Source organism: Spinacia oleracea, chromosome 6, assembly GCF_020520425.1.
Source record: "Spinacia oleracea cultivar Varoflay chromosome 6, BTI_SOV_V1, whole genome shotgun sequence".
Classification (NCBI taxonomy): domain Eukaryota; kingdom Viridiplantae; phylum Streptophyta; class Magnoliopsida; order Caryophyllales; family Amaranthaceae; genus Spinacia; species Spinacia oleracea.
In genome coordinates this window covers 15,228,689-15,241,484 of record NC_079492.1, presented here as the reverse complement: position 1 = coordinate 15,241,484, position 12,796 = coordinate 15,228,689, and the positions used below count along the sequence as shown (strand labels likewise).

The 12,796-nt window shown below is 39.7% G+C and overlaps 1 protein-coding gene across 1 annotated transcript; it reads right to left on the bottom strand.

Moving 5' to 3' along the window:
- Positions 1 to 9,113: 9,113 nt before the first annotated feature.
- Positions 9,114 to 11,973, bottom strand: LOC110789703 (pentatricopeptide repeat-containing protein At2g22070). The gene has a single exon (XM_021994408.2). The coding sequence runs from the start codon at positions 11,821 to 11,823 to the stop codon at positions 9,478 to 9,480; it is 2,346 nt and encodes a 781-aa protein (XP_021850100.1). The 5' UTR covers positions 11,824 to 11,973; the 3' UTR covers positions 9,114 to 9,477.
- Positions 11,974 to 12,796: the final 823 nt, after the last annotated feature.

Genomic DNA, 12,796 nt, shown 5'->3' with positions numbered 1-12,796 from the left:
GAGTGGAGGGGACCGCGTGAGGCTGGTTTCACAGAGCAACGAAAACCTCCCGCTCTTGTCAGTGGAAGGATTACGAGCTTGTGCCACCTTGGCCCATTAGTACCCAGTTGGCTGATCCTCCAATGGACCATCACTTTTTAATATTATTTTTATGTTGTATAATTTTCTAAGAGCAGTAATGTTGTTAACTTGTTATACTTCGCGTATAAGATTCACATGATGAATGTGGGTCGGGCGAAGGCCTGATCTTCATGGGCCTTAGAGTGGAGGGGACCGCGTGAGGCTGGTTTCACAGAGCAACGAAAACCTCCCGCTCTTGTCAGTGGAAGGATTACGAGCTTGTGCCACCTTGGCCCATTAGTACCCAGTTGGCTGATCCTCCAATGGACCATCACTTTTTAATATTATTTTTATGTTGTATAATTTTCTAAGAGCAGTAATGTTGTTAACTTGTTATACTTCGCGTATAAGATTCACATGATGAATGTGGGTCGGGCGAAGGCCTGATCTTCATGGGCCTTAGAGTGGAGGGGACCGCGTGAGGCTGGTTTCACAGAGCAACGAAAACCTCCCGCTCTTGTCAGTGGAAGGATTACGAGCTTGTGCCACCTTGGCCCATTAGTACCCAGTTGGCTGATCCTCCAATGGACCATCACTTTTTAATATTATTTTTATGTTGTATAATTTTCTAAGAGCAGTAATGTTGTTAACTTGTTATACTTCGCGTATAAGATTCACATGATGAATGTGGGTCGGGCGAAGGCCTGATCTTCATGGGCCTTAGAGTGGAGGGGACCGCGTGAGGCTGGTTTCACAGAGCAACGAAAACCTCCCGCTCTTGTCAGTGGAAGGATTACGAGCTTGTGCCACCTTGGCCCATTAGTACCCAGTTGGCTGATCCTCCAATGGACCATCACTTTTTAATATTATTTTTATGTTGTATAATTTTCTAAGAGCAGTAATGTTGTTAACTTGTTATACTTCGCGTATAAGATTCACATGATGAATGTGGGTCGGGCGAAGGCCTGATCTTCATGGGCCTTAGAGTGGAGGGGACCGCGTGAGGCTGGTTTCACAGAGCAACGAAAACCTCCCGCTCTTGTCAGTGGAAGGATTACGAGCTTGTGCCACCTTGGCCCATTAGTACCCAGTTGGCTGATCCTCCAATGGACCATCACTTTTTAATATTATTTTTATGTTGTATAATTTTCTAAGAGCAGTAATGTTGTTAACTTGTTATACTTCGCGTATAAGATTCACATGATGAATGTGGGTCGGGCGAAGGCCTGATCTTCATGGGCCTTAGAGTGGAGGGGACCGCGTGAGGCTGGTTTCACAGAGCAACGAAAACCTCCCGCTCTTGTCAGTGGAAGGATTACGAGCTTGTGCCACCTTGGCCCATTAGTACCCAGTTGGCTGATCCTCCAATGGACCATCACTTTTTAATATTATTTTTATGTTGTATAATTTTCTAAGAGCAGTAATGTTGTTAACTTGTTATACTTCGCGTATAAGATTCACATGATGAATGTGGGTCGGGCGAAGGCCTGATCTTCATGGGCCTTAGAGTGGAGGGGACCGCGTCAGGCTGGTTTCACAGAGCAACGAAAACCTCCCGCTCTTGTCAGTGGAAGGATTACGAGCTTGTGCCACCTTGGCCCATTAGTACCCAGTTGGCTGATCCTCCAATGGACCATCACTTTTTAATATTATTTTTATGTTGTATAATTTTCTAAGAGCAGTAATGTTGTTAACTTGTTATACTTCGCGTATAAGATTCACATGATGAATGTGGGTCGGGCGAAGGCCTGATCTTCATGGGCCTTAGAGTGGAGGGGACCGCGTCAGGCTGGTTTCACAGAGCAACGAAAACCTCCCGCTCTTGTCAGTGGAAGGATTACGAGCTTGTGCCACCTTGGCCCATTAGTACCCAGTTGGCTGATCCTCCAATGGACCATCACTTTTTAATATTATTTTTATGTTGTATAATTTTCTAAGAGCAGTAATGTTGTTAACTTGTTATACTTCGCGTATAAGATTCACATGATGAATGTGGGTCGGGCGAAGGCCTGATCTTCATGGGCCTTAGAGTGGAGGGGACCGCGTGAGGCTGGTTTCACAGAGCAACGAAAACCTCCCGCTCTTGTCAGTGGAAGGATTACGAGCTTGTGCCACCTTGGCCCATTAGTACCCAGTTGGCTGATCCTCCAATGGACCATCACTTTTTAATATTATTTTTATGTTGTATAATTTTCTAAGAGCAGTAATGTTGTTAACTTGTTATACTTCGCGTATAAGATTCACATGATGAATGTGGGTCGGGCGAAGGCCTGATCTTCATGGGCCTTAGAGTGGAGGGGACCGCGTGAGGCTGGTTTCACAGAGCAACGAAAACCTCCCGCTCTTGTCAGTGGAAGGATTACGAGCTTGTGCCACCTTGGCCCATTAGTACCCAGTTGGCTGATCCTCCAATGGACCATCACTTTTTAATATTATTTTTATGTTGTATAATTTTCTAAGAGCAGTAATGTTGTTAACTTGTTATACTTCGCGTATAAGATTCACATGATGAATGTGGGTCGGGCGAAGGCCTGATCTTCATGGGCCTTAGAGTGGAGGGGACCGCGTGAGGCTGGTTTCACAGAGCAACGAAAACCTCCCGCTCTTGTCAGTGGAAGGATTACGAGCTTGTGCCACCTTGGCCCATTAGTACCCAGTTGGCTGATCCTCCAATGGACCATCACTTTTTAATATTATTTTTATGTTGTATAATTTTCTAAGAGCAGTAATGTTGTTAACTTGTTATACTTCGCGTATAAGATTCACATGATGAATGTGGGTCGGGCGAAGGCCTGATCTTCATGGGCCTTAGAGTGGAGGGGACCGCGTCAGGCTGGTTTCACAGAGCAACGAAAACCTCCCGCTCTTGTCAGTGGAAGGATTACGAGCTTGTGCCACCTTGGCCCATTAGTACCCAGTTGGCTGATCCTCCAATGGACCATCACTTTTTAATATTATTTTTATGTTGTATAATTTTCTAAGAGCAGTAATGTTGTTAACTTGTTATACTTCGCGTATAAGATTCACATGATGAATGTGGGTCGGGCGAAGGCCTGATCTTCATGGGCCTTAGAGTGGAGGGGACCGCGTCAGGCTGGTTTCACAGAGCAACGAAAACCTCCCGCTCTTGTCAGTGGAAGGATTACGAGCTTGTGCCACCTTGGCCCATTAGTACCCAGTTGGCTGATCCTCCAATGGACCATCACATGATGAATGAGGGACAAATAGCTAGAAATCATTTTCACATCGTACCATACTGTTACGGGCGTAAACAATCATAAAGAAGGTAGATTATGTCCTCCGAGTGTTGGACCTAACTCGGTAAATAGTCTTAATGATCTTAATAACGCAGATTAAAACAAGTAATAAACAATCATAAAGAAGGTAGATTATGTAAACAAGTAATAAACAATCATAAAGAAGGTAGATTATGTCCTCCGAGTGTTGGACCTAACTCGGTAAATAGCCTTAATGATCTTAATAACGCAGATTAAAACAAGTAAATAAAGGTACTCTGTAATTTATTTCTCAATATAATAAGTATATGTTTTTTTTGATGCTAATATAATAAGTATAATGTAATAAATATCAAGCTTCTTTCTACAATGGGAAATAATTGGTATTTACAGGGGTATTAAATATACATTTGGGCTGCTTGGTCTTTGGGCCCGTAAAGTCATGCCTTGGTATTGTGGACTTAGCCCCGAATTTCATGTTTGTTTATTAGGCCATTGGTTCCCTTTGGGGCAAGAAAAGGATAAACAGGCCCACAGTGGGAAGCCAATTTGGGCCCCAACAACTTGCCCGCCCATCCGCACGTGTCGTTTTGTAGAAGTCGGGCGGGTTAAAATAGAGCTGAAATTCGGGCACCAAATTCGAAATTTTGAATTTTTAGGTAGTTCAGTCCCTTGATCTTCCAACTTGCCGCTCATTGATTGACTTGCCTTTTGGACTCCTCCACTTTGATTTTGATATATAAATCAAATTCCTGGTTTTCAATCATTATTTCGTTTCTCAAATTTTCTCATTGTCTCTCCGCCCTTTTTCAACATTTTCGTGTGTATCCGCGTTTTTCTTCGTGAATTGCTTGCTGCATTCCCTGGTTGTTGACGACGGTAATTCGTGGCGACGTTAAAAAGGTAATTTTTTACATTTATCCTTTTTCTCTACTTTCCTTAATTCCGAAACGTTGGTTTTTGGGTTTTCTGCGATGACTCGACTTCGTGTTACTAATCGTGGCGAACCTTCGGGTGCTTTTTTTTTTCTAGGAGAGAGGAGGAGGTGGTTGACCCGCGCAATTGCCTACGCTATGTAGTCGGGTTAGATGACCCCACGAAATGGAGGAATTGAATTTCATTGTGTCCGATGTTTTTCCGTTAAGGGGAATTCCTTCCCAAATTGAGGATGTTCCTGGGGAGGATTCAGACACTCCGGACATTTCTTGAGGAGTTTGGCGAGAATCCTTCCCAACTATCTAGATCTCGCCCTCATGTAGACACCTAATTTATGTCTCCCCTAGAGTCCAATGACGATACCGCCAATAGATTTGGGTGGTTAATTTCTAAGTGCACGCTACCAGTTGCAAATGACATAATAATATTCGATTCAATTCCGAACTTTCGTTCAAAATTCAAGTATAAATCCCAAAGCAAACACAATTCCAATCCAAACAATTCCTAATTCCGAAAATCCAACTCCAATTCATAATTCAAATCCATACAAATTCAATCCCCGAGTTCAATTTCTATTTCGAACTTCCAATTCAAAGATACAAACCTTGGGCCAAATCTTAACCTCAGGCTCCAATTAAACACATTTTCAAAATACAATTCCAAAATCATAGCCCAAGTAATAATTATTGGGATGCCATAAGATGATTGCTTCTGTACCATATGTGTACCATTGATTGGAGTTTGCACTACTCCAAATTTTCAGGAGTGTTGGAGGGATTATGTGATGCCTATTTGGTATCTGACAATTATAAAATTCACTCTAGTAGTGGTTGTGTCTTCACCCTAGGGGATAGAGCTGTATCTTGGAAATCTTGCAAGCAATCTTGTACTGACTGTTATGACTAATATAGAATATGAATTTATTGCTATTGAATAAGCAGGTTATGAAGCAAAATGGTTGAGGAGTGTACTTGCAGATATTCTACTGTGGGGGAAGCTAACTCATTTAGGCTCCTTTAGTTGCAATCGTTGTTGCAAACAACCATGCCTAAAATGGGAAGAAAGACACATTCGTTTGAGGCATAAGACCGTCAAAGAATTGTTGTCAAGTTGAATGATATCACTAGACTATGTAAAGTCTGAAATGAATAAAGCGGATCCGTTAAAGAAAGACCTATTTAAAACTAGTTTTGGGAACATTGGAAGGGATGGGCTTGTGGCCCATTGAATAAATTGTAAAGTAATTAATTCATACTCAGTTCAAATGACGATATTATGACACCATTATGAAGCACAAATTTTATTGATTACGTAGCCGTTGGATTAATTAGCCTTAATGACGTCCGTTACAACCATTATAATTTCTAATCGTTTTGTCTTTTGCTCTCCCTAACTCTGGTTACTTAAATTAGATTTGTCTTAGTTCCAAAATACAAGATACACCGTTTCCAGAAAAATTAAAAAAACATTCTTTCTCTCTCAAATTTCTCTCCGTTTTAAAGCATATATTCTGATTCCATTCGGGTTTGTGAGTGCACACAAATTTGGAGCTGTGTTAATTTTGAAGGGTGACCGCTTTTGTTCTACTGCACTAGGAGGTAGTGCGAAATCGTCCTTTAGAATAGTAGTATCCCACGGCACAACAAAGGTTCGTTATATATTCATCCGATTGATTATCATCATCCAGATAAGTCTATTCTAATTATCTTATGGTTGCAACACTATTCTCTTATCCTATTAAATCGCAAGAAACGGCTTGTCTAAGTACCGGGTCACACATTGATCAATGTACCACACAACGGATTCTTTCTTCCCAAGGCAACGAGTATCCAAGGCCCTTATAGCCAGAGAAACACACTTCTGACATACAGAATCAGTAACATCAAGACGGCAGAAGAAGAGGCCTTATATCTTGTTGTCTCCACTCCCAACAGTCGTGTTGTAGAAACGAGTTTGCTGCAGCATTTGAATTATGAATGATAATTACAATTAGCAGAACTGAAAACAGGAACAGATTGGGTTGTAAAAGGGAACAGAAAGCCATGTTTTAGAAAAAGAAAATACTAATGCATGATTGTCAAAAATGTAATGTATGATTTGGACCGAGTATATAATATAAGTTGGAAAAAAGGGTGATTAATAGTTTAATATATAAAATAAAAATGCACCAAATTTGATTAGTGGAATAAACTGTAACCATGATTGGCCTGCACTTCTACAAATAATCAGAAGAAAAAAAATGTTTTTGCTATTTTGTTACGCTATTACACAATGACTTAGTCAACCAATTGTGATCATAATCATAATCAGATAGTGTTATACTTCAAGGTCAATGTTTTAGCAATAGTGTTATCAGGCAATAGCTCCATTTTTGTTTTGTTTTCTAAAACAGTAGAGCCTCTATCAACCGTTAGCAGTTCTAATAGTAGAACCGCTAATATAATTGATAAAGATTAAAGTTTGATTTGAAAAGATGAAATTTACGATAATAGAGTAACCAATCGAATTGCAATAAAGTATGGATAAGGCACTGATTACACATGTTTAAAACTCATTTTCGAATAGTTCTTTTATATGTAACTTGTGTATTGTAGACAACATGTTTGATTACGTAAAAGCCTCCCCTTTTCTGTAATCAAAATTTCGAGTGATTGGAATGACTACCTTGTACACCAATTCCCTTTGTATGAAACGATGAATCAAATTATCAATCTTCACCCACCTGTTTTCACATATTGCACTCTCCTAGCTTTGTTCTACTGAAATCACTATCACCAAACTTGTAATTTACCTTCCTTTTAAGCCCTTTTTTTTGCCATGATCTTACCTCTGAGTAACAATTAACTCTGTCCTCAAATCTACTAGATAACCCATTAGAAATTAGCAACTCATTCTCTCTTCCTAGAGACCCTGGTGTGTACTACTATAAAGAACATACTCGTTAACTCGTATCGGCTTTAATCTCTCTTTCCTCTGGTCTGGATGAAACTTCTGGGAGGCCATCAATTTCATCATCACAATCATCTCACAGCAATAATCTACACAGAAACGATGAACTATCACATGCAAATGTTCAGAGATAATTATGGTGTGATAAAGTTGAGGACATGAAGAAGTTAAGATATCCTATAAATCCCAAGGAAATAAAAAACTAAAAGTCTCCCACATTGGAGAAAATCTGTTTATTTCTTTTCTTCATATATCCGCACAAGCACTATAATTATCGCTGAGCTTAGTAACGTGAGCTTGTGACCCAAGTGGGAGCATTAAGGTGATGGAACAGGATTTCAGCTCTCTGGGTCGGGCCAGTGGTTGGCATTATGCGGGCTCGCCCTCTCCAAGTTGAGAGTTGGTCCATGTGGGTTGGGCGAAGGCCTGATCTTCATGGGCCTTAGAGTGGAGGGGACCGCGTGAGGCTGGTTTCACAGAGCAACGAAAACCTCCCGCTCTCTTCAGTGGAAGGATTACGAGCCTGCGCCTCCTTGGCCCATTAGTACTCAGTTGGCTGATCCTCCAGTGGACCATCACCTTTTTAAAATTGACTTTTTTTTATTTTTTTTACAACACAATTTGATAAGAAATGACTAAATGGGCAATACACGATCAAATGTTGTTCTACTTTGTATAAGATATGTAAAGATTGACAGGATGAATAGAGGAGCAAATGGCCAGAATCATATTCCCAAATTTCTTTCCCTCATATTCATATTATACCAAAGTTGAAACAACTATCAAGAAAGTTAACAATGTTGAGTTAATGCTACAGCTGCAACTCAGTAGTTCAACACTACAAATCTGAATCAGAGAGGAACTTTGACAGTCAGAACAGCATGACAAACCTAGACATTTTCACGCAGCCGGATCATTCAACTGTTTCTTGTATTCTTGCTCAAAAGGAACACAATCTGATTATCTGAATTACCTGATTGCGTTGAAGAAATGAACTTTCTCAAAACTGGTCGGATATCAACAGTGAACTTCTGAATGCTCTTTACTGTCAAGCTTCCAATAACCAGATTTTACAGCTAGGTAGATCTGAAGGACAGATATCCTGAAACCCAAAGAATTGCTTGTGTTTCCTCTATCTTTGCAGAGGCACCTGTAAAAGGCTTCTCTCATTCAAGTGCCAGTGTTGCCTCTCAGCCTCCGGAACATGATTGGTATGGTTGATCAAGCAATTAGTATCTTGTGAATACTATCCCCATATTGACATCATTATTAATGATGTTTGGTTTGAACCAATAGTCGCATTATCTCACGTGAAAGTCATCAAAAGATTGTTAAATACATTTTCCACGTCCAAAGAAAGGAACTGTGACCTCCAGAGAGCCCGATGCAGAACTGTGACCTCCACTGTACAAAACAAATGCTTTCATGCAACACATTGCTTCAGCACGGCTGTAAGGATTTAGCGTCAAAAGCTTACGCAATCCTGAAAATTGAAAGAGTAATCAAGCAATAAGAAACAGAACTAGGATACATTTAGCTATTTAGGTTCATTGTCTTACCATATCAGAATAATATGTAGGCTTTCCCCTGCTTCCACAAGGATGTTGCAGAATGAAAGGTATGGAGAACGTGAGGAAAAAAAATTCAATTCAACTAGAAAAGGGAGTGCTACTTGGATTAGGGTCAGTTACATAATTCAAAAATCACAATAATGGTTGAAAAGTGTTACTGTTGCAGCTAAACGACTATACAGTGGCAAAATGGGCAATGACATTACAGATGAATGTGATGATATATTGATGATTGACAATATCTTTTACAAACAATGCGAAAAGCACATCACCTAATAAACAGGAAGATATCCTCGTGATCAACCCGCCTCTATAAAGTGGGCATTGACTTGAAAAAATCTGGGACAGATGATAATCAAAGAGCATGAAACCAATCCACTCTGCAAAAAACCTAGTAAAGATGGTAATGAATTGATTAGAACCAGTAAACAATAAAACCACTTTCTTTTCACCAGCTCAAGCTATAGATCATGCTCATGACAATGTAGATTTAGACATCAAACTGTTTTCTCAATCCTCAAAGAATAATAGGTTCTGCGATACTTTGTCTTCATTCATTGATCAGAACTATAATCCTTCAAGGCGATTCTGAATTTGCATTCTGTAATTTCTTCATCATCTTCATAATGCCCTGTCTGTCTCCAGTCCAGTGACTTCCAGTTATTAGATCACCCCTTGCAAGGATCCACCTACAAGAATTGCATAGCTAACTCCAAATTCCAAAACTACCAATAGTCTCTACACGAGCAGACACCGTCTTTAAAATGGTGAAACCGTGTAGCATCCCTCAGAATAATTTCTCTGCTAACTAGCTTCGAAATGAATTTGATAGCAGAGTGACAATCATTACATACCCGCAAGTTTTTCATGATTGTTAAGGTGGTGTTATTAGGAGTATTTAGAAGTCCAAATGCTATAGCAAGCTTTTCACTGTGATGCTTTAGAATATGTTCTTTCGCTTCATCATCCAGATCATGTAGCACTGAACCAGTGTCTGGAACAAAACCCATTTTCTTGATCTCATCCCAGATTTTTGCCATCTTTGTGAAGATTGCTTCTCTTTGAGGGTGAAGTGCATCTTCAGATCCAAAGACGTGGACTTCGTTCTTGACTTGAAGCCAGCTCAGTCCTTGGTCTTTCTTAATCCCTTTCTTCTTCATTGATTTTCTAACTTTAGCAGCCTCTGCCCACTTTCCACATGCAGAATATATATTAGCAAGGGATGCAAAGGCCCCACTGTTTCCTGGATCAAGAAGAAGCAATCTCTCTGCTGCAACTTTAGCCAACTCTACGTTTTTATGAACATTACAAGACGCTAAAATGGAACCCCAAGCAATATTGTCAGGTTCAATTGGCATTTTCTTAACGAAATCCTGTACTTCTTGCAGCAAACCAGCACGTCCAAGGAGATCAACCATGCAAGAATAGTGGCTCGCAGTTGGTTTAATTTTATGCACATTCTGCATCATGTTGTAATAACTCTTTCCTTCCTCTACCAAACCAACATGGGTACAAGCAACAAGTACACCCACATAAGTTACATGGTCCGGTTTAATATCCAAAACCAGCATTTCCTCAAACAATTCTATTGCTTCTTCTCCAAACCCATGTTGAGCTAAAGCGATAATCATTGAGGTCCATGTAACACTGTCTCTACAATGGTGATGAGAAAAAACACGCCTGGCACGAGCTATACTTCCAGCCTTGGCATACATGGTAATTAATGCATTGCTTACGCTAACTGATGATACTTCTGCTGACCTTATGGCAACTGCATGAATTTGTTTGCCATGTTCCAAAAAAGCCAAGCTTGAAATAACACTTAACATAGCAGCTAATGTGTAATTATTTGGCCTGGGACCTTCTTTAAGCATTAACCTGAATAATTCCACTGCATCATTATCAAATCCATTCTGTTCATAACCTACTATCATTGCCGTCCAAGCAATCACATCACGGTCTTTCAATGAGTCAAATATCTCTCTTGCAGGCCTAATATCACCAAGCTTCACATAGCCATCCATTAAAGTTGTGAATGCTATCACATTTAGATTAGAAATCCCGTTTTTCTGTATAATCTTTCGAGCATTTTCTACACCTCCACACTTAGAGTACATTGTGATCAAAGAATTTTCCACTGCCCCACATATATTAAACTCAGTTCTTATCATATATGCATGGATTTGTTTCCCGAGTTCCAAGTTCTCAAGACTTGCACAAGCTGATATAGCACTAGCCAAAGTAAACTTGTCTGGTTCCAAAGAAGAATCCTTTAACATTTCCGCGAATAATTGGAGAGCTTCAAGATGAAATCCCCTTTGGTTGTACCCTGTGATAATAGAGTTCCATGACACAATATCACGCTCAACCATTTGATCAAACTGCAACCGAGCAAGATCAACACGACCAGACATTATATGCAAAGAAATCATAGAGTTCCAGCTCGAAACATTTCTAATCCTCATTCTATCAAAAATAACCCTTGCCCTTACATGATCACCTACCTTCACATACATATTAAAAAGTGAATTTGCCACAGGGACATAACTACCTAATCCATGCTTAACAACAAATGAATGAACCTTCCTACCAAGATTCAAATCTCTCATGTTAGCACAGGCAGCAAGAACACTAGTAATTGTGAACTGGGTAGGTGAAACTCCATCCTTGATCATACCCAAAAACAATTTTAATGCATTTCCATAATACCCCAAATGATAATAACCCACAATCATGGAAGTCCAAGAGACTGAATCGGGGTCCTGAATTTGTCGAAAAACGAAACTAGCATCACCCATTCTTCCCCCTTTAGCATACCCTGAGACAATTGTGTTACAAGAAAACATATTCTTCACAGGCATTTCATCAAACAGTTGGTGGGCAACAGGGGTTAAACCACATTTGACATATAAATTTAGGAGATTGTTCAATAGATATACACTAGCAAGTAGTCCTTGTTTGATAATCTGAGCATGTATTGATTTCCCAACAGACAGGTGCGGGGTTTTTGAGCTAGTTTGAAGCAGATTAGCATAATAGTCAGAGGTAGTAAAATGTGGAGTTGAAATCATGGTTAGAGATAATCTAACCTTAAAACATGAATTTGCGGTGGAATTTCAGTTTTGTCTTTGCTCAAAGATGAATGTTATGAACTCTCATTCTTTTTTGAGCATGAGGAGAGCGAACCTGAGAGCGATTGTGTTAACAATTAGCGGGTTAGATCTGCTCGGGTTAATTAAGCAGGGGTTTATATCGGGTCGGATTTTTATCAGATCAAATTATAATAGGGATGAGTTATAGTCGGGTCGGGTCAAATCGAATTGGGTTGGAACGTGTTGGGTTGTAAATGATTTTAGCCGTATTTGTAACAGGTTTGGATCATATCGAGTCGAATTCATATTGGGTCGGGTTCATATCGGGTCAGGTTCATCGGATAACGGTCTAAAATGGATCGGGTTGAACAGGTTTAGTCGGGTTATATCAGGCTCGTAACGGTTTGTGTTCTTATCAGTTCAGTTCTTATCGGTTTGGGTTCATACAATATGGATAAATCAGTAACGTGATGAAACTTAACCGTACAGCGGAGTTGTACTTCGGATTAAGTTCACTCGATTCCAAATTATAAAATCACATTATCAGGTTATTACAAAAATCACAATTTCCAATACGTTTATAAATTATAATATTGAGGCTTTAATTAGGGGGACAAGGGCGATAACTAACTTTCAAAAATGTTAATAATTTAAGATTAATAGCGGGATTAAACGAGTTACGTTGTAAACGGTTCAGATTAAACGAGTTACGATTTTAAACAGTATCCGATTAAACGAGTTAGCCTCTTGGTTTTGTTGCTCCTGTGCTTAAGGTTTTCTTCAAATCCGATAAAGAGCTTCCACGAAACTCTTGGATGCTTTTATTTTTACTAAACTTTTCACTTACATTAGAATTAGAAAAAAGCAAATTAAAGTCATGCTTATGGCTACGCTATTGGCTATGCTGACTCAGTATGAAATTGCTTATGCGAATCTTATGGAGGGTGTAAAG